Genomic DNA, 26124 nt, shown 5'->3' with positions numbered 1-26124 from the left:
ATGCTCGGGACAGGAGAGGTACCCTTCTGGGAGGAGCTAGGAAATGGAGGGCTGGCTGTGCACACACCAAACAAGGCTGTGTGGGCAGCTCCTTTCCACCTGCTCAGTGAAGGTCACTGTTGTTTCTGGTTGTGTGGATGTCACACAGCTTACTGATCTACTCTATGGTGGATGGGCATTTGGGTGGTTCCTGGGTGTGGCTGTCCTGAACAGTGCTGCTGTGTCTCATGTGCACATTTCTAGGAGACCTCTGTCTAGGAGCAGGTCACAGCTTTAGTGATGCTGCAGAACACTTATGTGACATGGTTCCTCACCAGTGAGCGTGAGAACTCTAACTGCCCACATCCTTGCCCACTCTTATGCTTCTTGCCTTGCTCTATAGCCTTTTGCATATACACCTAGAAGTGGAACTGCTGGATGACATGGTAACTGATATGGTAGCTATTTGAGAAAGTTCCAGCCTGTTTCCAACATGGCTGAACCATTTTGTATTCCCATCAGCACTGTACAAGGGTTCTGATTTCTCCACGTCTTTGCCAACATGTGTTATAACTACTACTTTTTGTTTTTGTTTAGTTACATTCATCCTAATAGGAAGGAAGTGATATCAGTGTGATTCTGATTTGCTTTTCTCTGATAACTGATGATATCATGCATCTTTTCATGTGCCAGTTGGCCCTTTGTCTTCTTTGGAGAACTGTCTATTCAGATATTTGATCTATTTTAAAATTTGGGCTATGTATCTTTTTTGTATTGATTGTAGTAATATTTTACATATTCTAAATACAAGTCTCTTGTCTGATAGATGATTAACAGATTTTCTCTCCCATTCTGGGTCTTTTCATTTTCATAGTAGTGTGGGGTTTGAGTTGCACTTATGTGATGACCAGTATTCATGAGAACTCCAGCTGCCCACACCCATGCCCTTTCAAGTACAGAAGTTTTGAATTTTGATGAAGTCAAATTTATCAGCTTGTTTCTTTTGTGGCTCATGATTTTGGTTCCATATCTAAGAATCCATTCCCAAATATAGGGTCATAAAGATTTTCCCCTGTGTTTTCTGTGAGAGTGTTATAGTTTTAGCACCTATACTTAGGTCTTGAATCCATTTTGAGTTACTTTTACATATGTAATGAGGTAGGAGTCCAGATTCATTCTTTGCATCCACAATGACTGGAAATTCATTTGTCCCAACACCATCTGTTGAGGAGACTGTTCTTTCTACATAAAATGGTCTTGGTGTGCTTTTCAAAACTCAGCTGACCATTAGACAGGAGGGTTTATTTGGACCCTTTATTGTTAACTTCTATTCTTCCTTTTGTTCCTATTCCCAGGGGCCAGTATCTGGATTATGAGAAGGAAGAAGTGGAAGCTCAACCAAGGCAATGGAAGAAATATGATTTCCACTATGACAATGTGCTCTGGGCCCTGCTGACGCTGTTCACAGTGTCCACAGGAGAGGGGTGGCCCATGTGAGTGCCCATCCTGTTCATCATGCCTGGTTATGCCAGAGCAGGGTGCCCAGAGCTTGGCCTCCCTTCCCCCAGTGTTGGGGGGCTCAGGTGTGGCACACATCTGTGGCGTGCCTGTGGTACAGGCTCTGAGCTCCTGGGAAGCTCTCCTGATGTCTGCTTTCCCCTTGGCCAGGGTGCTGAAACACTCTGTGGATGCCACTTATGAGGAGCAGGGACCAAGCCCCGGGTTCCGCATGGAGCTGTCCATTTTCTATGTGGTCTACTTCGTGGTCTTCCCCTTCTTCTTTGTCAACATCTTTGTGGCTTTGATCATCATCACCTTCCAGGAGCAGGGGGACAAAGTGATGTCTGAGTGCAGCCTGGAGAAGAATGAGGTAGGTCGATGTACCATGGGCTCCTGGGATAGGGAGTATGGGTAGGACCACCAGGCTTTCCTTCTGTACATGCATTACTCATAGCTGGCACAGGCAGGGCCTTCTTCCTCCTTTAGAGGAAGACCACATTTGGTCAGATGGACCTGCTTGGGGGAGGCCCAGCTGCCTCTGCTGCCTTCTTACACCTGGGCTTCCTGAGAGGGCATGGTGAGATGGTGCCGGGTGCATTTGGTGCTGAGATTGGGTCCCCCCTGAGTTGATGGTGCTCCCTTTTCCCCATGCAGAGGGCGTGCATTGACTTTGCCATTAGTGCCAAGCCTCTGACACGGTACATGCCCCAAAACAAGCAGTCGTTCCAGTACAAGACCTGGACGTTCGTGGTCTCCCCACCCTTCGAGTACTTCATCATGGCCATGATAGCTCTCAACACAGTGGTGCTGATGATGAAGGTATGTGGGGCCCACCATAGTGAGTGACTGGTACCTGCTAGGGTGCCAATTCTAAGGTTGGTTGGAGAGTCACCCTTCTTCCTGCTGGCACGTCCTGGAGCTGTAGTAGCCTCCTCTCCTGGCCAGCACAGGGTACCTGTGGTATTTTGTTCCCTCTGTTGTATGTGGCCAAGACAGTGAGAAGGTTCTGGGAGAACTTGGAGAAGAACAAGGGGTGGCCCAGGTGTAGGCAAGTGTGGAACTCTGCCTCTGGGAACCTCTAGTGGTCCCAGGTGGGGTGTTTTGTACTGCTGCACTCTCAGACATCAGCCCTCATTCCTCTGTCAGTTCTACGATGCACCTTATGAATATGAGCTGATGCTGAAATGTCTGAACATTGTGTTCACATCCATGTTCTCCATGGAATGCGTGCTGAAGATCATCGCCTTTGGGGTGCTGGTATGTGCCTTAACTCCCTTTATGTCTTTTGGTGTCTGTATTGTGGCTCCTCTTCTGGTGGGCAACTTTTGGGACCTCACAGTATGGAGCTGAAAATTCCCCAAGCCCCTGGAGCACAAGTGACACTGCAGGGCAAAAGAGGAGGGCTCTGTTGACACTCTCAGCTTCCCGAGTCTTGCCCGACCCCCAGTCCTGAGGGACAGGCAGGGTTGGGACCCTTCAATGTGGACATGTGATTCTCAGTTCTTCACCTACCCAGCTGGGGGTGTCTGCATGCTTGGCCACAGAGTCTTTTTTGTCACTGGTCTTGTGTTCAGCATCCATCACCCTTGCCCTCTTCTTGATCAGGGACCACCACCCATAGCTCCTTGCTTAGCTGAACCCTCATCAGCCATCAGCACTGACTGCCCTCTTTTTCTCTAGAACTACTTCAGAGATGCCTGGAATGTCTTTGACTTTGTCACTGTGTTGGGAAGTATCACTGATATTTTAGTAACAGAAATTGCGGTAAGTAGTGTTTCCTGTCCCTGCCTCTGGAACCCCAAAGTGGCTTCCTTGTAGAGGGTTCTCCCCTTTGCATATCCCCAGGTCCCAACTGTGTCATTCTTCTTATGGGCCCCTAGGAGCTCTGGGACAGTGGAGGTGCCTCTTCGGAGGTAAAACTGGGGATCAGGTGTTGTTCTGGCAGGTGTTCTTCTTAGATAAGAAGTAACTCTAATGGTCTTCCAGGCTGCTGGCCTGAGAATCACCTGGAACTCCATAGTAACAGCTTAAAATCTGTATGTGTTTAATGTGTATATTTTAACAACTTATGTCAAGAATACATAAACCAAACCTAGTAAGAATTTAATTTTAGTGTAACTGATATTAAAGTTATTTATATTTTTTTGGTGGGACTGTAGTTTGAGGTCTTCATGCTGCAAAGCACTCTACTGCCTGAATCATGTTTCCAGTTCATTTTGCTCTGGTTATTTTGGAGATGGGGGGTCTCGTGAACTGTTTGCCCAGACTGGCCTGGAACTGTGATCCTTCTGATCTCAGCCTTCCAAGTAGCTAGGATTACAGGTGTATGCAACTGGTACTTGGCCATATCTGGAGGTATTTTTATTGAACACATACCTGAAAATTGATCAATGTTAGGACATAAACTAATCTCAACAGATTTCAAAGAATCTAAATCATAAAGCAACATTTTTGAGTACAACATATTAAGTTAGAAACAAATAGCACAAATCTCATCTCTAGTTGCAGACACTGAAATGAAGATTCACGTAAAAATTACTTCTGACAAAGAAAAATCAGGGAGGGGCTGGGAAATGGTTGGGGCTAGGAAGAGGATGAGAGATGTTGCAAGTCCAGGGTGAGGACTTGGATCACTCCAAGGGGCCTTTGGGACAGGGTAGGGTCCCCTCAGAAATATTGCTGCAGGGGAAGGGAGCTGCAGAGATTTTACTTCTGCACTGTGTGGGGTTGAAGTCTGCATCAGGGTTCAACCTGAAGATACCTCCAGCTCCCTTGAGTGCATATGTGCTGGCAAAGCAGGCTCTGGTCACCCCTGCTGTTGGGCTGAGGGACACTGGCACCATTATCACAGGATTGTGCTGGAGTGCAGGCCCTTCTCTGGCCCTGTTCAGTCTACCCGCACCTCACATTGAATGTGTAGTGCATTCTTCAGATAGTATCACCACCATCTCTGCAGCCCCCTGCTGTGTTGGTTTAAGTTGTCACCCAACTCTAGAGCCCTTGACACATAGCCAACCTTTGCTGTTCCAGTTGCTGGCCTGATAAGGTACCATAGACTCTTGCTTCTGAATAGCCCCTGCTTGCTGTTGCCTTGTCCGCCTATGGCCACTGTAATAGTCCAGTCCAGTTAAGGCGCTATAGGAACACCTAAGAAGGACTTGGGAGCCCCCAATTTCCTGTTGGGCTTCTTGCTGCCCCATTATATAGCTGCAGCTTTGCCCTTCACAATAATTAGGGTCAGGTACCCTGGCTAGCATGGAAATTCCTAGCACCATGTACTGATTTTCTGGCATGAGGAGCTTCCCCTAACCCCAGCTATATGGCTACCATGGCTTTGGGTATTACCTGGTGGAAGCTTTCCTTGCTCCTTTGAACCAGGGCCTGTAGAGTCTCTGAACCCAAAGTTGTGGGGAAGATGAGCATAAAGTCCACCTTGGGTCTCTAAGGAGCTGGTAAGAGTATCACTTCTGCCTTCTCCCCCGCCCAGGGGTCCATGCATTATTCCACTGGGTGCTGAGTACCCTCGGTGGGACACTAGTTCATCTTTAAGTACAGCATCCTAACCCACGAGGGACATTGCCAAGCCAGCTTTTTTTTTTTTTTTTTCCCCCAGTACTGGGGATTGAAATCAGGGCATTGTGCTTGCTAGGCAAGTGCTTTACTGCTTGAGCCACACCACCAGCCCTACCAAGCCAACATTTTATCCATGCTTTGGATACAACATTTTATTTGGGTGATGTATTGGTGCCCTAGTAGATCATATGTGGCCACTGCCTCCTGGGCACCTACTTACTTGCCCTGAGTTGATTTCCATAGGCTCTGTGCTGGTCAGTCTGATGTTGGCCCTCAGATACTAGTGCAAGTCAGGGTATGCACAAGGAAAGGAACTCCACTCCTGGGATACAGAGGATCCCAGGGGACACAAGTCACTGCCCTTTCCAGGTGAAAGATTCCAGTGTAATCAGCCTTCTACTAATTGTGGCGAGTTGACAGCCTTATGGCGTGGTCCACTACAGAGGCCTGGGTTTGATCTTTTCTGATATCAGCCTGGGTGATCTGCACCAGCCGAGGTTAGCTGAACCTTGCTGAGAGTCTTGGCCATCATAGTCACTGCATTCATGGGTCTTCTGTGTGTACATTGGGACTGGTGAGGACAGAGGCTGGTTGACATTTGTAGGTTGGCTCATTGCAATACTTGTTTTTCATCAACCTTATAGCTGTGGGTGCACTATTTTGGACATCTCTGTACAATTCAAAGACCTGCACACTTCCCCAAATCTGTTCTCACCATAGCCCTGACCATAGGCCCCTGCTCAGGCCCCTGTGGTCTTTCACAGGGCAGCTTCTTTGTCCTGTGACAGATCTCTGTTTCAGCACTATGGCTCTGGCCATCCCTGTATGGGACTCTAGTGACGCCTGCCAACCCATCCATAAAGCAGGTCTGAAGTAGATGTGCATGGTGGGGCCACAGGCACCCAGTCCCATGGCCTATAGAAGGTATCTACTACTGACCTGAGCACTGCTGGTTCCTACTCCCCACAGCACCCTGGTGCTGTTACTCTGGGAACTAGTTGACTGGTGGCACTCAGATCTTACATAGCAGACCATTCCCAGCATTCTCACCAATCTGAATCTTCTGTACCTCACCCAGATTTTTTTCCCAGGGTCAGCAATTAGTGCTGAACACATCAGGAGTCACTGTCATCTCACTAACATCAACAGAGGAGTGAGCCACCCCTTGGGTGACCAGTGAGCATCCCCTCCCCTTGGGCCATTGTCTACTTCTAACAACCACATCTTGGACAAAGTGTCTTAGGGTCAGAACCTGTGAACCACTGTGACTTACTAGGAAGTGTTTCCTGGAATACCTGGTGAGGAGTGGGTTGTTGAATTAGGAAGGGAGCTGGTGTTAAGCAGGTCTGTGCAGCATCATTTTGGCTCATTCCTGTAGGGAACCTCTGCAGTAGTGTGGACCTCGCTTAGGGTTGTCTCAGTTGGGGAAGAGAGTGCAGTTTGTATTTCCAGACCTGCTGTTGTCCTCGCATCCAGAGACACAGTGCTGCTATGAGTGAAAGCACATTAGGAGACCAGTGTGGACAGGAGCAGCATGGAGACCAGGAGGGATGTGGCTTAAACACCCACAGTGCCTTCTACACATTGGAGGAAGAAAACTTCCAAATAAGTTAGGGGTCGAATGAAGTACTGATGGGATTTTTAAAAAATAATCCAACCAAGAGATAAGGCAAATGCTATGTACTAAAACTCATGGGATACAGGTAAGGCAGGACAGTTGGTTCTTTGTGTTCGCGGATTCTGCATCCATCCAACAGACTAACCCTGAATAGAAAATATTTGAAAAAAATTGCATCTGTAATGAACATATACAAGCTTTTTCCTTGTCATTATTCTCTGAACAATGCAGTATAACAATTATTTACATAGCATTTTTATTTATTTTTTTTTTTTTGCGGTACTGGGGCTTGAACTCAGGGCCTACACCTTAAGCCACTCCACCAGCCCTTTTTTTTTTGTGTGTGTGTTAGGTATTTTTGAGATAGGGTCTTGTGAACTATTTGCCTTGGCTGGCTTTGAACTGCAATCCTTATCTCTGTCTCCTGAGTAGCTAGGATTACAGGTGTGAGCCACTGGCACCCAGCTAGCATTTTTATTAAGTATTATGCATCATCCAGAAATGGTTTAAAATATACTGAGTGATGCGTGCAGGTCATATGCAAATATTGTGTCATGCTATGTAAGGGACTTGAGTCTCCTCCAGTTTTGGTATCTGTAGGTGGTCCAGGAACCAGTCCTATACAGTTATTGAGGGGTGACTATATTTAGAAATTCTAACTCTTAAATGGCTTTATTAGCTAAAGAATAAAACATGAAAAGTAAATGAGTTGAGCATTTAACCTAAGTTAGGAAAAGAACAGCAGAATAAATTCAATAAAGTAGAAGAAAATGTAAAAATAGAGGGCTGGAGGCATGGCTCAAATGGTAGAGCACCTGCCTATCATGTGTGAGGTCCTGAATTTAAGCCTCAGTACTGAAAAAGAAAGATAAAAAGAGAGAAGGAAGGAGATTAGAGATGAAGAAAACAATGGGTGAAGCTTTGGTTCTTGGAAGATTTAAATACTGACACACCTCTGACAAGATTAATCAAGGTTCAGATAAGCAGTAGAAGGTGGGGGGTGTGATCATGACTCTAGTCATGGAAAGAATAGGAGAATGCTTCAGATAACTTCTGCCAGTGCATCTGAAAACTTAGGTGAATGTATCAAGTACTAGAAAAATAGAAGTGATCAGATCTTATCAAAGAAGAGATATAAACCCTAAATGGTTTTTTATTAAACCATTAAAGAAATTGAGTCAATAAACAATCTTCCCATAAAGAAAACACCTTATTCTAATGGTTGTGTACATTAGGCTTCTACCTGAAGTATAGGAAGGATCATTTCTATCATAAGCAATTCTTCCAGAGACTAGTAAAAGAATAAATATTCCCTAATCAATTTTATATGTCTAGTATAACCCCGGCAAAAAGTTACAAACATACAAAAGGAAGATAACAATCCATACTCACTTGTTACTGAGTGATGCAAAATCTTAATACATAAGCAAACCAAGTCCAACTATACAGAAAAGAAATCATAAGTCAGGCTTATTCCAGGAATGCAAGGTCCATCTCAGAAAATCTATTACTGTAATTTACATTAACAGATCAAAGGAGACTATTGATGTGATTATCTCATGGATGCAGAAAAGATAGCCAATAAAATTCAAATTTTATTCACAATAAAAATTATTAGCAATTTAGGAATTATTTACCTGGTAAGGAATAGCTACAAAAAAAATACTATGCAAACTTTATGTAATGGTGAAATAATTTCCTTTACCACCAGAAAAGGACAATGATCTTGTTATCACAGAATTGGCCTCAGACCTAGTAAGCTCCGGGAATTGAATGTCAGCTCACAGGGGCGGAGGCTTCTGTCTGTTTTGTTCTCTGTTGTAGTCTTAGTACTTTGTAGGCATTCAGTAAATACTTTTTTGAACAAATAAGACAGGAAAAACAAATAAAGTGTATAAGGATTAGAAAAGGAATAAGCAAAACTGTCATTATACACAGATGACATTATTATTCATGGATGAAACCTAGAATAATCTAAGACTAATTAAGAGTGTTTAACAAGGTTGTTGAATGTAAGATTTCTCAAGCAAGTTAGTTGCATTTCTTTACAATGTCAGCTATCCTGGCAGTAAAACTAACAAAATATGTGGGCAAGATCTTCATGTAGAAAATTACTAAACTTTATTGAAAAATATTACATATAGATGGAGTTACATATGTTAATTAGTGTTAATCTCTAAAATTATTGATTCCCCCAAATCAATTTGAAGATTCAGTGCAATCCCAATGAAAATACCAATGTTTTTGTTTTTGTTTATTTGCTTAGAAATTTTACAAGCTGCTTCTAAAATGTATAAGAAAGAGTGAAGGCCCCAAACATTGAAGATATTTAAGAAGTTGTACAGGTGGGAGGCCAGAGAGGGACTGTTCCTGCTGATGTTGAGACTTAAGATAAAGCTGGGATAATTAAGACCATGTGGATTGACTTCGGGTTAGCTAAGTAAGTAATTTAGAGAATCAGGAGCTTGGAATTGGCACTTTGTTGTAACAGAAATATGCAGTAGAACAGAACTGACTCTGCTAAGTTAAGGGTGGCTACACACCTCAGCAATCAATGGTCAGTTTGGGGAAGGCCAGAGATTGATGTTGGTTTTACACAGTTCACAAAAAAATCAATTTCAGATGTATGAAAGACTTAAATATTTGAGAGGCCAAACTTTGAAACTCTAAGAAGGAAAATACAGAAGATTATACCTGAGACCTTGGGACAGGACTATCTTGTTAAGCAAGGCATACAGAGCCTCAGTCATGACTGGAAGAGTCCATCACACTAAGTTTCTGTTCATCATGCTGTGCTGTACCTACTTGTGAGGGCTGGTGGAAGGTGGTATGGAGCAACTTGTGCTGGGGCTGCAATAGCAGCTGCAGAAAGTGGGCCTGGGAGGCCTGTGTCAGAGCACAGATTGGGTTTCTATCTTGAGTGAGATAGGAGAGTTTGGAAGGTCTTATGAAGAGGCATGTCTCATCTGGCTGTGAAGACACCTCTGGCTGCTCTGTTGAGAATGCAGTGCTGGAGAGCTAGACCAGCTAGGCGCTGTCTCCATTGGCTCACCCAGAAACAGTCTGAGATGGGAGTTGGGCACAAGCTGTTCACTGGGGAGGTGATCCAGGAATACTGGTAGGGGGATGGTGAAATGAGAGAGGGTGAAGTGGCTGCCAACAGAATGTATGTTATCCAGCAGGTTACACTGGGGGCCAATGGGACCCAGTACCACTAGGGAGCTCAGAGCCAGTGTGGAACATGCCCAGTAATTCCACCAAGTAATAAGGAACTTGTTTATAAATTGCTGTCAGTCACTAGCTGAAGGCTTCTGGGGCTAGGAAATGTTCCACCTTTGACACTTCTGGCCTAGCCTGGGAAAGCCCTCAGGAAAGGAAATGAGAAAATACGGGGTGCTGGTCCTGAGATGGTGAGGCCTGGGGGCCATGGTGCCACAGAGCATTCCTACTGGGAGGTAGGCTATGGGTCTGGGAGGTGGACTATGGGTGAGAAACTGTCAAATTTTGGCTATAACTTGAAGGTGGAGCAGCACCTGGACTGGATGTGGGTATGAATGATGAGGCAAGAGAGTCATCAAAGTTTGTGGCCTGAACACTTGAAAAAATGGGTTGCCATGAATAGAAATGGGAAAGAATGTGGTTAATTATGTGAGTAGTCCAGGAAAGGGTTTATTATGGAAGTTCAGCTTGCAGCTTGGATATGTTGGGTTTGAATCTACTGGTAGTCTTCCCAGAGGAATTATCCATTTGTCAGTTGGACAGCTGGGCCTGGGGTTTGGAGGACAAATCCAGGCATGTGAAATAAAGTTGGGAATCATAAACATATGAAAAGATACCTGATCCATAAGACTGGATGAGGTTGATAAAGGATGAGTGAATGAGCCTTGGGGTACTCCAACATATAGTGACCAGGGAGATGAGCAGGAGCAAGCTGAGGAGGCTATGAAGTCATGCCAAGAGCAGAACAGGGAGGTTTTCCAAATAACTAGCAAAGGTTATTGTCCAGAATGGACAAGGCTCTTCTGTGAGTCAATTAAAAAACATGGAAAAATGAGAAGAAGGTAGGATTGAGCATTTTACAGACTAGAAAACATAAATGGCCAATTCATAAAGGAAAAAAAATGCTCAACCTTATTTGCAATCAGAGAAATACAAACAGAAGTGATACTGAGATGTCATTTTACAACAAACATTGGAAATTCTAACAGTGCCAAGTATTGACAAAAATATGGGCCACCCAGAACTCTCCCACACAGCTAGGGAGATGTTGACTGGTACATCATCTCTGGAGGAGTTTGCAGTACCTGGAAAGTTGGTGATGTGCATACATATGACTCAGTGTGTTCCCATGGATGCTCATGGCAGCATTATTCATGGTAACCAACACTGAGACTTTGGTGCCCATCAGCAATGGAATGTGTCAACTGTTCAGGTATATTCTTACAGTGAAAACAGCAGTACAAATACATACGTGACATCCACATCAGTAAAGTACTTATCAGTAAGTTTGTGCTCACTGTCAGAGCCAAGTTTGCACAAGTCAAAGGAAGTTTGCACAAGCTACCATTGCAAAGGCTAAGACCAGACAAGCACATAATGTATCTTAAGAGGATATGGCAAAGTCATAGTATTGACGAGAATTAAGGATCCTGAGAGCAGGGAGGGAAACAGGAAGGACTTAGGAAATAATGGTCATGCTCCACTTTTTAAAGCTAGGAGATGAATTTATGGACAGTTGTTTTACTTTTCTGTGCATTTACTTATATAGATCTTTTTGTTTATGTGATATGTTTCATGGTTTTATCATGTTAATGATGTGAGTATTTCAGGCATAAAAACAGAAACCTGCCATTTAAACAGAAAAGCAAGGCTGTTTTGTTCCACCAGCTCCTGGTATTGTGACATCTCCTAGGTGGCTGCCCATCACTGCATCTCATCCAGAAATATTAGTCCCAGTGTGGTTTCTGAGGAGCAGACTGGTTACATTTCTGATGCCTATGGGCTACCTTCTTGGAAACAGGGATCTTTATTCACCCAGATAAAGTGACCCAAACACCAGGTTCCCAGTTGTAAGGACAGCTCTGTGAGGTTTCTGCATGTGTATATTTCTTTTCTAAGAGAGGGGTCTGGACTTCAGACTTCTGAGGGCATGAGAGGATGGGTGCAGGTGGAGGTGCTGGCTGACATCACATATGTGCAGAGCTGTGTTCCAGGCAGAGGCCTGCTCAGTGGCTGTCCAAATAGCCCAGCATTATGTCCTTCTCTGCCTCTTGACCATCAGCCAGGGTGGCTTGTGGTTGCATCAGGCCCTACCTGAAGCAAGTTCTCCTTGGCAGCCACCTCAAACCTTGGTGCCCAGTAGGACTGGGGAGCCTGAGAGGCTGCCTGGTTTGAAAGCTCAGCTATCCTTTGGCCACTTGCTCTTGGAGCTCAGGTCATCCATCCTGCTTTGCCTTGAGGAGAAAAGATGAAAGCCATCATGTGGGTTGGCTGGCATTCTGTTTGTTTGTTTGTTTTTCATTGGAGCCACTTCATATGTTTACTTGCGAATGCACTTTTTTTTCTTAGGCAAAAATATGAGTGTCAGTTCCCGTCCCCAATTTAAACATGAAAATAGAGCAGTAGTCTTAGCAAGGGTCCCTAGAGAGGGCTCCAAGCATGTATAAAACTGACATTGATTTCTTTGCCTGGAAATAAAAAAAATGTCTGTGAGTCATCTTTGGATTTGCATTATAAGCAAGAATGCAAATGGATGCCACTCTGTCTGCATAACCTATAGATTTCAAAAATACGCTTCAAATTTTTGCATTTTAAGAAAAATATGTGATTTACAAAAATCCTAAAATTTTCTAGTTAAGAATTTGTTTTTGCTTGTGTTGATGACTCATTTTCTCTTTTGTTTTTTGTTTTTGTTCTTGATTTACCTTAACCTACCTGCTGACTCACGCCATCCAACCAACACACACTGCGAAAAACCATGTCTCCGTCTATATGTTGTGCACCTGCTGCTCAAACCACCCCAATCTGTAAATAATACGCAAATGCCCATCCATGAAAACATCACATATAGGAAACGGTTGGTTTCATGACTTTAAACAGTTCTTATGATTTCTTTCTCTGCCTGCTCTGCTCCTCTTTTCTTGTTTCTGGGATTCCTGCCTGCTGCCCTCTGAAGCGTGAGCTAGATTCTGCTGCACTCACTCACCTCTGGCCTCTTGTGCACTTTCCCCAGTTCCTGGGGTCCATTAGGGGTTTCTGAGGGCCTCCTAGGAGCTGTTTGAATTGGGACCTGTCCAAGGAGGAGAGGTGGGGTTCCTGGGGTGGGTGGTAGGTTGTGCCCAGGACAGATTTTCCTGCTGAGACTAACTCTGACTTGGGAGGGTATGTAGGATGAGGTTGGTTCTGGTCCCTGAGAGTCTGTGGTTTCTGTTGCACTCTCATCTCCCCTCTGATGTGTCCCCATGATGCCAACACACAGAGATTTGTCTTTGCCCAGGTGGCCTCTGGTGAAGACCCCATTCTTCCTGGACAAGTCAAGCCCTTCCTTAAGGTATTAGGTCCGAGGCCCAGGACCTAGGGGAGGGTTTTGAGATTGGGACCTGATGATTCAAATAGGGTTGGTTAGGGCTTGAGTAGAAGGAGAGGGCTCTGCTCCAGTACAACAGAGTGCAAGACTCCCATCCGTGCCCATCTGTTCATCACTGATCATGCCTTGGTCATGCTCCTTCCTATGGAGTACAGTGCATCTAGGCCTCTTCCAGGTCCTCAGGAATTCAAGAGGAGAGGATGGGTGTTTGGTAGCAACTCCACTTCATCTGTGGCTATGGAAATTCATCTGAAGGAGCAGACATTTGAGATTCCTGTTAGAGGGTGAATGTTTGTCATACAGGATTTTACAACTGGAAAGCTTTGGTTTGAGAAGACCCCATTTGATGCTGCTTAAATGCCCAGGCCATGTTGTCTGCATGCTTCCAGCTCAGGCCATGCAGCTGTCCATGGGAGGGCTCTTCCTGCTCACCTGTGCTCTATCCTCCATCTCATAGCACATCTGACCACCTGATGTGTGATGTATTTGTGCTTGCATATGTACCTTTTTCTCTCCTTAAATGTCAGTTCCCATTAGTATGAGAGTAAGTGAGCAATTGTGTTTAGAACTGCAGGACTTTACCCTCTGGTATGACTCATGCCAACAGGTGTCTACAGAACAGGGCTGAATGCCCAGGTGACACTCAGAAGCAAGCCCCCACTATCCTGTGACTGGCCAGAGGCCATGGTTGCCTTGGATGCTGGGTGCTGGTCATAGTCTTGGATCAGCTGGTGGAAGTGTATCTTACAAATGCTCGGTGCACTTCTAAATCCTTTTCTCAATTATTGCTCATCACCTGGGCATGGATGTCCTTGGTATCTCCAGGATGTGGGCAAAGAGGCTGAGGTGAAAGGGTTAGGGACCAGTGTCCCTTCAAGGTGAGACATTCTCACACTGGGGATGCCTGTGACTCAGAGTGAGGTGGCAACAAGGACAGGCCTGATCATGAGGTCAATGTAGCTACTTCCTGTGCAGCAGAAATCATGGACCCTGGGAAGTCAGGGCGGGCATATCCACCTCTGAGAGGCTGAGGTCAGAGGTGACAGTGCACAGTGTACAGCTGCGTGCTTGCTGTCCCCTGCTGTCCTGCATGCATTTGGCATGGTGGTACCCAGCCCAACACTCTGTGCTTGGGGTGTCTGTAGCTTTTTCACCATGTGCTTCACAGCAGTCTAGGGCTGCCCATCTATTGCTACCCCCAATCTCTCCTGTGTACCCACTAGAGCTCAGAGAGAAAAACCTGAGAGAAGGCATGGCAACCTGATCTCAACAAAAGTAGCAGTGACCATGGCTGGGTTTTGCATTTGTGCATCAGGTCATTTGGATGAGCAGTTTACAGTGTCTCTTCACTTGCCATGTTTTCCACCCCTTCTTTCTTACTAGGACGCCTTTTTCCCCCCAGATCTTTAGGAAGTCTTGTCTGTGCCAGTTGCCTGAATGAAGACTGCCTTGAGCAGGGCAGATGTAACAATCCTTGACCCTCCATGCTCATCTCGAGCAGGTGGTTTCTAAGTGGAAACCCTGAAGGGGGCCAGGCACTCTCCCCGCCCCGCCCCCCAGTTATCTTATGCAAGGGAATCTCCTGACACATCTGCCTAATCTGTGGGGCTTGTCTGTGCCTTAAGGGCAAAGGGTTGTCAGTGGGAGATTTTTGTTTACCACTGAGAACCTTGACCTGTTGGTTAGGGAGCTGCAGGTATAGCTATGCACCCTCCAGGGTCATGCCTTGAGGCCAACTTCCACCTCCTTCCTGATTTGAACATAATCAGGCCGCCTTGTGTTCACTGACCTTTCTGGGTATCATTCAAAATTGGTCCCACATTTGGGGCTCCAGGATCCTGCCTGAGAGCCCATCTCTTCAAATGACCTCTAGAGACAGCGCAGAGACCCACCATCCTGATCGGAACCACAGAAACCTGCCCCCGAGAGTGGAAGCTGTGGGTTGGGTCACTCTCCTTTGGAAATAAGTGTGACTCAGCCCTCCAATGAATGTCTCACCTGGCCAAGATGGGCAGCCCTGGAGCGTCTGTCCAGGCTCCATTGCCTCTGTGCCTGCATGTGCTCTCTTGCGCTGCTGTCTCATTCATCGTCTGTGTTCTCTTTTCTCTTTATTTGATGACTGAATCATTACAACATAAATGTGTCTGAGCCTGAGCTGCTTGCATATTTAAAAATACCCAAATAGCAGGAAGCTGTTCTCAGGCTGTGTGCAGGCATCTGGTCTCTAAGTAGACAGGCAGAAAGCACCTGGCTCCACAGGCACCCCCACCTATGCACGGATACCTCCCCAGATCCAGCTTCCCTGAAAAGGCTTGCCAATAATTCAAGGTGTCCAGGGCCAGGGGAAGCCTCATTCCAAGGTAATCTATGGTATCTGGGGTTTATTGGTTTCTTTGTGCTTGGTTTTGAGCCCTTGTATGAGGGAGCAAACCCAGGTGTCCTGAGTTCTCTTGAGCAGATATCTGTGAACTGTGGGCTGCACAAGTGGCTTCCATGACAAGAACAGCAGATAGATTGTAGCTGCCCCTTCTGTGAATGTCTGGCAACACCTGGAGCAGCCCCAGAGGAGCCCATCCAGGGCCCCAGGCAGGCAGGGCTTCTCTGGCTGAGCCCAGAAAGGAAGACTGGTCCCCAAGCCCAGGCAAGGGTCCCTCTAGGGGTATCCACTGAAGAGGCAATCACACTCAGCACCTGGACAGCTTGGCTGTGTCCTGCGAGAGGTGGCCACTGTTGGAAGCCCACAGGTGATCTCCTCCCAGCCCCACCTGGCAGCAGGGAGCTGCTTCGGAGAGCTTCTCTCTGCCCCTCACTCTTGGGGGGTGGTCCAAAAGTAGAGGGAGTTTTCTCTCATTTGCTGCATGAGAAGTGGCTTGCAGTGAGAAGCTTTTCTTTTGGAGGTTTTCTGGTGTCCAATTACTGCTTAGACTGTGAAGCAGTGATCTTTTAGTTTCTTTTAACTGCCTTTCTTTGGGGTCACAGGGACTTGGGGAGAGGTTGCGTGGGGTGGAAGCAGCTTTGCTTGCACTTTTGGGAGTTGATTTGTGAAGGTCAGAGAACAATCCCTCTTCTGTGCAGAACAACTTCATCAACCTGAGCTTCCTTCGCCTCTTCAGAGCCGCACGGCTTATCAAGCTGCTCCGGCAGGGCTACACCATCCGCATTCTGCTGTGGACCTTCGTCCAGTCCTTCAAGGTGGGCAGGGCACTGGGTGGGCAGGTGGGGCAGCCCTCACCAGGTGCAGGTGCTTTTTTTTTTTTTCCCTGGCATTTGGACTCGGGGCCTAATGCAGGCACTTTACCATCAGAGCCACACACCTAGTCTTCTTTGTTTTTGTTATTTTATTTGTTTTCCAAATAGGGTCTCAGGTTTATGCCCTGACTGGCCAGGAGCATGATCCTCCTACTTATGCATCTTGCGTAGCTGGGACAGTGGGCATGCAACACTACACCCAGCTTTCGTTGGTTGAGACCTGGTCTTGCCACCTTTTTGCTGGGGCTGACCTCAAACAGTGATCCTTCCAATCTCTGCCTCTCACATAACTAGGATTACAGGTGTGAGCCACTGTGCCTGGCTTGCCTTCTCTGACGCTTCCCTGACCCATGTCAGAGTGGCCTCTCCTTCTGGATGACTGAGTAGGGGCAGGACATCTCTTTGTTGGCACCTGTTGTCCTATTACAGTTTATATAGCCATTTTGAGTGACCCTTAGATTATCTTTTTTAAGGCCCATAAAATTGTGAGGAGGGTTTTGTGATCCCATTTCACAGATGAAGAAACAAAGGATAGTCATTTGGTGGAGGGGCTTGACAGTCAGCAGGGTGGAGCTGGGCTAGTCTGAGGTCTGTGTAGCCTCAGAGATGCCCTGGAGCTGACGTGCCTGTGTGTCTCCAGGCGCTGCCCTATGTGTGCCTCCTCATTGCCATGCTGTTCTTCATCTACGCCATCATTGGTATGCAGGTAGGTGCTGCTACCCAGACAGGGCTGGACGTGGGGCTCCTGTCTACTGCGGCAAAGGGCATGGGCCACAGCCATTCGCCTTTAAAAAAATCAGTGTATATTCATTGTACAAGGGGTTTTACCATGCTATTTTGACATAAAGAAACCTACTGAAAGCTGTTGAAAAATGGGCGGTGGGGGGTGAGGATGGGGAAAAGAGAGAACATAAAGAGGGTTAATCTGATCAAAACACTTACTTACTGAATGTTTGCTGTGAGCCAGATGCTGGTGTAAGCACTGAGTAAACTTAATCCTCAGCAGCAATGCTTTTTGGAGGAGGACACTGAGGCCACAAAATTGGGCTCCCAGTATCCAGCCCTTTGCCCACTCCCACCACTCTGGGAAGCTGTTCTTCAGTGTTCTTGAGGGGCTGGGTAGCCTTTAAGCCCAGCAGGGTTCAGGTGTTCAGGCAAACGTTGTTGAGCTGGGCATTGGAGCAGATCTGCATGGTGCCAAGTGGCCATTCTCTTGCCCACAGCTAGTCGGAAGAGCAGCCCTCCCCATCCTTTCCAGGTTCCTGAGGAAATGCATCTTGAGAGTATAAGCAGGATCCCGTCAGATCACTGAACTTGAGTGATTTAGATTTTCTTTATTTTGACAAAGATCACTTTGTCAAGTATTTGTAAAAAAACATTTAGAAGATGTAAAACTATAAACCTTGGCCACTGTCCCAATAGTGGGAATGGGAGATAGACCAAGTATTAATTTGTGATGGGAGATGCCAGTGTCTTAAAGTTTAAGCTGTTTTCTAAGACTTATTTCAGATTGAAAAGTTCTCTTGATTTAAAAATTTCTGAGATTTTATGCTTTGTAAAACAAATGTATCTTTATCTATACCTATATATTTGTGTATTCTTGCCTCTGTTTGTATGTACAAGAGCGTATGCGTTGCTGATCTTTGTGGAAATATGATACTTATAAATTTTCAGCCAGATTCCAGATTTTAGGATAATTATGGCTCTTGGCTTATTTACGTTTCTTACCCTGAAAGCTTTCCATCTCACATAGTAGAGCCTGGCCCTATTCATCCTGGTCACTCACATGTGTACCTGTAGGCAGGTTCAGAGCTGCAGCAGCACAGGCTGAGCTCTGGGGTGCAGGTTTTTTCTGCTAATAGAGATTGTCTGTGCTGAGAACCACACTGGCCCCAGACAGCCCCTGTCCCAGGGGTTCCCTGCATTGCACCTACATGCTCTTGTCTGGTCTATCAGCCATGGCTCCAGAGATCAGCAGTGTATGCATACTGCCATTCTTCTCCATTTCAGGTTTTTGGAAACATTGCCCTTGACGATGACACCAGCATCAACCGGCACAACAACTTCCGTACATTCCTACAAGCCTTGATGCTGTTATTCAGGTGTGTTTGTCAGCCTGCGCCATCCACTCTTCACTCAGAGTGGAGGAGGATAGGTGCCATCACTGGGGACCAGTTCCTCCCAATCTCCAAATCATGCTGTTTCCCCTCAGTGAACCTTTCTAGTTCTTCCCTTCTCTCTGCTCATCCTTCCAGAAGAGTTCTTGGTGTCTGCTCTGGCCTTGAGACGGAGCCCCTGAGGAAAAGAACCTGGAATCTCTGGGTCAGGCCAGCCTCTTCCTTGCCTCTGCTAGTGACAGCCAGAAGGCATTCAGGGAGGCTGTAGTCTGGAAGGACAGGAGGTGCCTGGTGGAGTCCCTCTTGATATGCTGGTCTCAGGCTTTCCATGTGCTCACCTTATTGGTGGGTGAGAGAGAAGCAGAGCAACAGAGACAGCTGATGCTGACTAACTAGCTGCATCAGGGTTTGCAGCTAGTTAGTGGCCTGAAGAGCTCAACTGGCCAGAACTGGTGATCTGAATGTGCCTCCACCTTCCTCCCTCTCTCAGAGGATCTGCAATTCCCTAGATTATTGGATGTATCCAGCCAAGCAGCAGGTGGGCCCTGGGGGCCAAAGGCCCTCACCACAAGCTGTAGGGCCTTCAGATCCCCCATTTCCTGAAGCGGCGCCCTCAGGAGCAGGCTCAGCGCTAGTCACTGTTCTGGAGCGTGACACATTCTCTGGACTGGGCGTCCACCATCCTGATCTGAGAGTGAACTTGTGGGCAGGAGGGAGGGTTGAATGTGTTTCCCTGCCTCCTAGTCTTCCTGATTTTGGCACCCACAGCCCTAGGGAGGAGGGAAGGAGCTATCTGTAGGGATTGATGGTGAGTGATGCCGACCTCAGAGCCTATCTTGGGGCTCTTTCCTGAGGTTTCACCACGTCTATTCCTTTATGACATGCAACAGGCTGTTAAAGGCTAGCCCTGGGGACTCACTCTCTCCTTCCACCATCTGCACTGCAGTCTATGGCAGTTCCCTGGGAGGAGAGTGAGTGAGACCCAGACCTGCTTTACTGAGCTGCCTGGAGGATAGTCTCTGACTTGTTTCTGCGTAAGATGATTTGGCATCTTTAGTCTTCACTTTCGCAAATTGTGTTGCTTCTCTGGGCTTAGTTGTTTAGGTTAATATTATTTCTTCACTTATCAGTCTTATGCCTCATGCCACAAAGACTTGAGGTAACTCTATGAAAACCCCCGGGGTGTGTGTCACCAGGGAGTGCCCCATCAATCAGGCTGGCTCAGGCAGAGCAGCCTATAGTGACTCCCTCCCCACTGTCCTGGTGTCATAAGCAGGCAGTAGTCCCTGCGCTGGCCTGGGTGTGAAAGTCCCGCATGGATCCCCAGGTGGCTGCCCGGGGTGGCGTGGGTTCCCAAGCTGTTTGAGGAGTATCTACTCCTCACTCCAGTGTGAGAGTGGACTGAGCAGGAGTGAGAGGGGCAAGGTCAGGAGAAGAGAAGGCTGTAAGCTCCTGGGGCTGAGGGTAGGTGTGTGCGACTTTGGGTCTCTGCAATGAGTGAGGGAAGGCACAGCAGGGTTTTGAGAGAAGTGACAAAACTGACCTGCACTTCTTGTACTTACTGGGGTTCTGTGCAGGCAGAGCTGGGAAGTCAGTTAAGAGTTCTCAGGGGCATCTTGCTTGGCCCAAGGGTGAGAAGGGAGAGAGCTGGCTGCTCTCTGAAGGTAGATGAATGGATAGGCAGGATATAGAGGGTAGCGGCAAGGATGAGGCCAGCATTTTTGACTTAAGCAGCATAAGAGGCAGAGCCACTGTTTTTGAAAGTGAGGAGGATGGGGATGGCACATTTAGGGTGAGGTCAGGAATCTGAGGGGCTCTGTTGTGTCCACAAAGACCACTGCGGTGCTGGCTCCTAGTGCTACAGACTTCTTTTAGTGACCAGCGTCTCTAAGTTAGTGACCAGTTTGTAAATCTTCTTTTGAAGAAAGAGCCATCTGCCACCTAGGACTTGCACATGTGTGGGAACCCAGAAGAATGGATACACTCTGTCCAGTTCTCCTGAGGGCTTTGCTGCCCTGATTCCTGACTGGCTAGGAACCTAGGTATTACTGGAGACTCCCCTCTGGACCTGCCTTTGTGTGCTTACAGCTCTGCTCTTCTTCTCAGGAGTGCTACTGGGGAGGCCTGGCACGAGATCATGCTGTCTTGTCTGGGTAACCGGGCCTGTGACCCTTATGCCAACGCCAGTGAGTGTGGGAGTGATTTTGCCTACTTTTACTTCGTCTCCTTCATCTTCCTTTGTTCCTTCCTGGTAAGTCCTGGTAGCTGTGCCAGTGTCTGCTGTTTCACCCATCTCATAGTCCACATCTCCTGTTGGTTTCTGCCTTTGACCCATGTAACAACACAAGCTGATTCCATGTTTTGACTTTTGTTTTCCCCAAAGTTGATGGCCTCATTAACTCTAGAAAGGACACACTTGGGATGAGCTCCTGTGGGCCCAGTCTTGACTTCCACTGAAGGCTTAGGCTTCTGGGGAAGTTGCCTTCAGTGTCTAGTCTTTAGATAGGTCTCCACTGTGGTGAAGGAGAGTGAAGAAGCAGCTCCCAGCAGCATGCCTGGCACCATGAGTGAGGCAACAGTAGCCTAGAGAAAGAGACAGGGAATCAAGTGGCATTGGGCTGTGTTTTAAAGGTAGAGCTGACCTGATTGAAAAACAGAAATGAAAGCCACTTCCTAGAATTTTCTCAGTGATGGATGAGGGCTCTCCCTCTGAAATGGGAAGCATGGAAAGCAGTAGACATGAGTTAGATAGTGGAGACTTTAGACACTGTTGCAGACCTCTGGGCTGGAGATGTGAGTGGTTGCCACCTGTGTTTGGGAGTCTGGGGCTGGAGGACTACCCTTTGGGTCCCTGCTATAAAGTGCAGCCCAGTGACCTGTGTGTGGCTTAAACATCACTTACTGCTGCTTGGAAATGCAGATTACTGAATCTCCTTCCCCAAGAGCCTATATCAGGATCTCTGAGTCTTAACAAGTTTTTAGATAACTCTGTGGATGTGAAACTTTGAGGAACATTGACATAAGGAAGGAATGTGGATTGAGAAGGATTCTGAAGGCTCTGCCTCTGGGGCACTTATAAGACATATGGGGTACTGGACCAGGAGCTGAGAAGGAGCAGTAAGTGAGGGATTGGGAGCCAGAAGACAGCAGTGCTCCTAAGGTCAAGGGAAGGAAGTGTCTTTGGAGGGAGGGAATAACCCACCTCTCAAAATCTCATTGGAAAGTAAAGTATGATGCTAGGGATGAACAGTGCAGGCCTTTGGTGCACCTTGCTAGAACAGTTTTCATCAGTGTGGTGGGAGCAAAAGCCTTCTTGTAATAATAAGAGGTAAGGGCTGGGCAGGAACAGACATCTCTTCCCAACAGTGAGCACTGTGAAGGGAGACACTTGGACCCAGGGCCATGGCACTTGAGTGGGGCCAGCCGGCACGATTAGTGTTTCTGTCCAGTCATGTTTACCCTCAGAACCAGCTTTTTCAGATTTGGGATTTCCTAGACAACCATGTGTGAGTGTGATCATAGTGTTGGATGTGGTCCATGCTGGGGACAGAGGGAGGTGAGGGCAGGAAGGAGGTGAATCGGGGCACTGTATGGACGAAGAAGCCACAGAGTGCAGGTAGTAGCAAAAGTGAGCTGAGAGGGCTGGCGGTGTGGGACATGTGATATAAAGACTTGGGACTATTACTGGAAGTCATTGGTAATGACCAACTTTAGCATGTAGACATAGGTGCTTGGAGCTGAGAAGACTGTGGTGAGAAGTCTAGGAATGGAGAGTCCAAGCAGCAACTAGCTTGGGTCTTAAAAGTACAAGAATAACGATAAGAGTAGAGGTAGAGAGTCAGATGCTAAATTTTCCTTGAAGAAAGGAGAAGGTTGGAGGATGGCAGGCTTTTAGAAAGAGGACAAGAAGGCAGACCTCCATGCTTTAGCAAGAGCAAGAAGAAATGGAGAATGTTAGAGAAGATGAAGATACAAGGATTTCTCTTGAGGGTGGATTGTGAGTTTCAGAGGTAGAAGGCTAGGTGTTTGAGAAAGGCATACATCTGAGGAACATGAAATGTGCATAGATAGGTACAGAAAAGTCTATGGAATTGTGTCTCACTCAATGCCTACAAGAAACCGAGGGGGAGGATCCCTGAGAAGACTGTGGACAGCAGGGAAGGTAGGCTTTCTACCCTCCATAGGCAGTATGGACCTTGGTACCTATGCTGCTCTGTGTCAGAGCCAGCAGGGCTGGACTGGAGTCTGAGAGTGTGCGTTCTAACAGGCACCAGATGCTGCTGGTATGGGAACCCTACTTTGAGAACTGCTCTGGTAGAGCACTCTCTGTAACCCAGAAAAAAGGTGAGAGCTGGAGACACATCTGTAAGTTGTCCCACAGCTGACCTACCTGCTGTGCTCACCTTCTACTTTCTCATGCACCACTCACTTCCATACACCTGGCCAGACACCTCATGCTGTCTGTCCTTCCTCATTTCTGCCTCAGTGGTCATCTACAAGTCAGACTTTGCTTCTCCTTGTTTCTGTCCCCCTGCCTCCTCCTTCTTCTCTGTCATCCCATCAGGGATGCCCACCTCTGCATGGATGGGTTCTTTACAGCTCAGGTCCTGGACCCTAGAATGGGGGAACCCACCCTCCCTAAGAGACTGAGTGTGAGACCTGGGGAGAGGCTAGGGTCAAGGGTCCACATTTGTGTTGGAGCTGGATGGACCCAGGGCCAACATGGAGACATGAAGTGCAGCTATGATTGTCAGAGAGGAAAGGGGGCTGCAGTGTTGGTCTCACACAGGGACAGCCGGTATCATGGCTCTAGGGACAAAGTAGAGTCCGACCCTGATGACCAGGCCAGACATGCCAGCCATCAGATGTCCCCTTCCCTGACCAATCAGGGTAGCTCCCACTGCACTCATATGTCCCTCTGTCTGGGCCCTAAGGACACAGCCCTTAGCCCTGCTGTGGGCATGGAAAGGTCTCTGAGGAGTACATAGTGATGCATAGTGCTAGAGATATCCTGCCTGGTGTCAGTCTGGGCTCTGCTGAAATCCTAAGCAGGTTTGTGTATGGCAGGGCCTGGACCATGGGTTCCCCTGGGTCCCAGGAAGGGGCATCTGTTCATCCAGAGAGGGCCTGACCTATACAGGTCATGGCTGTTGGCCAGCTGCTGCTTACCCTGCACGGTTCAGATACCAGGAGAATGGTACAAGTGAGGTGAAAGGCATTCAAGTACATTGAGCTCAGAGTCTTGATGAACACCCTACCCCCAGGGGACATAGGCAGTGTCTAAGATATTTTTGGTTGTCAGGACTAAGGGAGAGGAGTTACTGGCATTGAGTGGATGGAGGCCAGAGCTGTTGCTCGATATCCCACCCAGATTACCCAGTCCAGCACGTCAGCAGTGCTAAGTTGAGACCCCTGAATGGTAAGACAATTTAGGAGGGCCAACCTAGATGGGGTTGGTGTCTGGCAGGGCCAGCTTTGGTCACAGCAGGAGGGCCTTACTACTTTACAAGGAACAGTCCTGCAGAGATGCCCTCAACCATGAGATGAGCTTATGGGGAGTTAACTCCCAGAGATAGGAGAAGGGTTCCTTTTGCAAGGGACTCCACAGTGGCTCAGGGTGGTGGTAAAGTGAGGGTCTAGTTCCAGAGAGATTCAGGGAAGAGGCCTGTGCTGCATCAGGTCTGTGAACCTTTGTGGCTGTGGCTTCCTTATTTTTAAAGGGGTTGTAGCAGCACCTCGCTCCAGGGCTTCTAGGATCAATTTAGGGCCGGGTGCACAGTGCTCAGACCACTATGCGCATCCTTCCAGCATCTCAGGAGACACTACTCAGGGGAACACCTCAAGGGAGGGTGCCCAGGAGTTCATGCTAGAACAAGAAGTGAAAAAATAGGCAGGTAAGACAGGGAGGCATCTGGGAGCCTAGCATTGAGCTGGGGCCTGGAGTATAAGTTTATGTGTTTATGATTGGCTTGGGTGGGCACTGCTCATAGGCCTGGGAACATGGTGGAGCCTCAGCTGGAGCCTCTGAATACAGAAAGTGTTTCAGAACATGAGGGGATGGCAGACCATGTGCCCTCTTAAGACTGACCCAGTGCCTTTTCCTTAACCAAAGCAGAAAAGGTATGTGGGCCGCCTGGGACCTGCTGAGTAACTTATGTTTTGAAACACTTGGGTCAGGTTTGCTGTGACAGAGAAGTGAAGTAAAAAATGGATTTTTTTTGGGGGGGGGATGGGTGACAGGTGTAGGGAAGATTGAGATTTGGTCTCCTTGACTAGAATAGAGGGCATTGACGGAACAATAGGAAGCAACGGTGGTGATGACATGCAGATACCATGAGTCAGATACCATGCAGTCTTGTGAGTATATTAAATCAGTCTTTGTAACACTATCCAGGTTATTATTATTATCCCAGTGAAGGGATGGACATATAGAGATGTTTAAGATCTTAGGCAGTGTGTGTTTAGAACTCAAGCCTTTGAAATTGACAAATTCCTAGAAGGACACAAACTACTATACCCAACTCAAGAATAAGTAGAAAATCTGAGCAGCCCTATAACAAGTAAGGAGATTGACTCAGTAATAAGAAAACCTCTCAACAAAGACAAGCCCAAAACCATGTAGTAGTGAAAGGGTAGTCTTTTCAACAAATGGCGTTGGGAAGACTGGATATCCAAGTGTATATGTCATAGATAAAAATGATCTCAAAATTAGTGAAAGATTAAATGTAAGAACTTAAATTCTAAAACTCTTAAAGAAAACACAAGGGTAAATATTTATGACCTTATATTTAGCAAAAGAGTCTGAGATTTGACAACAAAATCATAATAACAAAACAAATGCTCTCTCTCTCTCTCTCTCTCTCTCTCTCTCTCGGCTCTCTCCCTCTCCCACTCGTCAATAAAGAATCTCTTGGAAAAAAAAAATAAAAAAAATAAAAAAACAAATGTTAGATAAATCGGACTTGTCCAAATCAAAAACTTTTGTACTTTAAAGGATACTATCAATGGAAGGAAAAGGCAGCACAAGGAATTGGATATAAGATTTGCAAAACACATATATAATAAGAACTCCTATAACTCAGCAACACAAACAACCAACCCAATTAAAAATGGGCAAAGGACTTCAGTAGATATTTCTCACAAGAAAATGAAAAGTAAACATATGAAAAGATACTCAACATCATTAGGGAAATGCAAATGTAAACTACAACCAGATACCATTTCACATCCATTAGTATTGCTATCATAAAAAAATTTTAAAGAACATAAAAGGAAGAGAAATAACAAGTGTTAGCCATGCTATGGAGAAATTTAAACCCCTGTGCTCTGGTAGTGACAATGTAAAATGGTACAGGGACTCTGAAACAGATATCTTTATAGCCTGCTCATTGCAGCATTTATTACAATGGCAAAAAGGAAGAAGCAACCACAGTTTCTGTCAACAGATGAACAAAATGTGTCATGACATACAATACACAATATTATTCGTTCTTAAAACGGAA

General features: G+C 46.6%; 1 protein-coding gene across 13 annotated transcripts in view; it reads left to right on the top strand.

Annotated features, from left to right (window-relative positions):
• Window positions 1–26124, top strand: part of Cacna1b (calcium voltage-gated channel subunit alpha1 B) — a 166920-nt gene that overhangs the window by 113322 nt on the left and 27474 nt on the right. For all 13 annotated transcript variants that reach the window (XR_012440671.1, XR_012440672.1, XM_074052690.1 and 10 more), the window contains 9 exons: window positions 1335–1472; window positions 1648–1849; window positions 2134–2298; window positions 2626–2736; window positions 3160–3243; window positions 16332–16448; window positions 17146–17211; window positions 18516–18607; window positions 20729–20873. Coding sequence is in view for 11 of the 13 variants with exons in the window: in XM_074052690.1 (XP_073908791.1) it covers window positions 1335–1472; window positions 1648–1849; window positions 2134–2298; window positions 2626–2736; window positions 3160–3243; window positions 16332–16448; window positions 17146–17211; window positions 18516–18607; window positions 20729–20873 (1120 nt within the window). In the remaining 2 variants the exon portion in view is untranslated. The remainder of the gene's footprint in view (window positions 1–1334; window positions 1473–1647; window positions 1850–2133; window positions 2299–2625; window positions 2737–3159; window positions 3244–16331; window positions 16449–17145; window positions 17212–18515; window positions 18608–20728; window positions 20874–26124) is intronic.

Source organism: Castor canadensis, chromosome 13 (genome assembly GCF_047511655.1).
Source record: "Castor canadensis chromosome 13, mCasCan1.hap1v2, whole genome shotgun sequence".
Taxonomy (NCBI): Eukaryota; Metazoa; Chordata; class Mammalia; order Rodentia; family Castoridae; genus Castor; species Castor canadensis.
Note: the sequence above shows the minus strand (reverse complement) of the source record. Positions and strands in the feature narration are given on the sequence as shown.